The sequence below is a fragment of the Rhagoletis zephyria genome, unplaced genomic scaffold, assembly GCF_001687245.7.
Source record: "Rhagoletis zephyria isolate East Lansing unplaced genomic scaffold, Rhagoletis_zephyria_1.1 Rzeph_scaffold_53310, whole genome shotgun sequence".
Classification (NCBI taxonomy): Eukaryota; Metazoa; Arthropoda; class Insecta; order Diptera; family Tephritidae; genus Rhagoletis; species Rhagoletis zephyria.
The window spans coordinates 438-1,909 of NW_016210363.1; the positions used below are offsets into that span (position 1 = coordinate 438).

The window sequence follows — 1,472 nt, forward strand, 5'->3', positions numbered from 1 at the left end:
GTTTTGTTAACTCATCCTCAACTGCTGACCGAAACGCAATTGGAATAGGGCATGGCTTGACAAATATTGGAGTTGGATCGCCTTCTAAACGCGGTTGTACTTTATTGTACTTGTATCTCCCTAATTCGTCATCGAAAACTGAATTATATTTAAGGAGTAATCCCTTAAGCTGGTTGGAGTTCTGAACTTGAATACTCTGCACTTCCTTCCAAACAATATCAAAAGTAGAAAAAAAATTCCGTCCTAAAATTAATGGCCCTTTTGCATCGACCACAATGAACTCAACATTTTTTACCTTCTCATTATATTTTACTGCAGCACAGAATGAACCCTTAACTTTTAATTTATTTCCTCCATATCCCGATAACATTGTTTCAGACCTTTGTAATTGGCTTAGTGAAAAATGTTTCTTATATTCTTCTAGCGGAAATATGGAAACTGCTGCGCCCGAGTCAAGTTCTAATTAAAAGCGACATCATTAACTTTTGCACAAACTGTATATGGAGAGACATATTTATTACAATTGATATTATACAATTCAATAGCGTTTCCAGTCTTTGGGAATTTTTCACGCTCTGAAGAGAAAACCGTTTTAACTACACCGTTAGCATCGCCATTTTGCTTGCGACAAACTATAGCTAAATGCCCTTTCTTTCCGCATTTGTTGCATACATACGTCTTATAATTGCATGATTTAAAATCGTGGTTCTGCTTACCGCAATGATAACATTTCTCTGCTGATTTCCCTTCATCTGGCTTCTTCACCTTCCGATTTGGCCGCCCGTAAGATTGCTTGTGATGTTTGGACTGGATTGCATGGACGATCTTTTCTGGCTTCTCGTATCTTTGCGCAATTTCAAGGGCTTTCGATAACGTCAAACCTCTACCCTCCTCGCATAAGCGGTCGAAAACCTTTCCTTCCATTTCGGTGACAAATTTGTCGATTAATTTACTTTCGAGCATGGATCCGAATTCACAATTAACTGCTAGCCTACGAATTTTTGCGTGCCATTCCACGGCTGTCTCACCTTGACCTTTATGTGCTGCATAAAAGGTGCCCCTCTCCTTAAACACCACCAAAGCGGGCGTAAAATTATCGGTCAAGTGTTTGACTAAAACTTCGAACGACTCATCCTTGGGCAGAGTTGGCTGACACAAGTCTCGTAACAATCTGTACGTAATAGGCCCAATGTATTTAATTAGCAATGACTTCTTTTGGATTTCAGTTGTTACGTTGGCTGCAATGAAAAGTTGCTCCATGCGTTCCATGTATGTTTGCCATTGTTCCACGTTTGGATCAAAAGATTCCATATTTATTGAAAATTGATTAATATTTTTAATATCGGGCTTTTCCTCGGCGCAGCATGTATTTGTAGGTCCCATATGAATTAATAGTTATTCCGATGATATTAATAAATTTTTTCGTTAACCATGTGCTTGCCGCGTGTCTTCTTAACCGGTATGTATTTTTT

The 1,472-nt window shown here is 38.7% G+C and overlaps 1 protein-coding gene across 1 annotated transcript; it reads right to left on the bottom strand.

Moving 5' to 3' along the window:
- Positions 1-521: 521 nt before the first annotated feature.
- Positions 522-1,311, bottom strand: LOC108356031 (uncharacterized; the record flags this gene model as incomplete). The annotated part of the gene is made up of 1 exon (XM_017607162.1): positions 522-1,311. A coding segment is annotated over exon 1 (790 nt), but the record flags the coding sequence as incomplete, so codon positions are not given.
- Between the last annotated feature and the right edge of the window lie 161 nt (positions 1,312-1,472).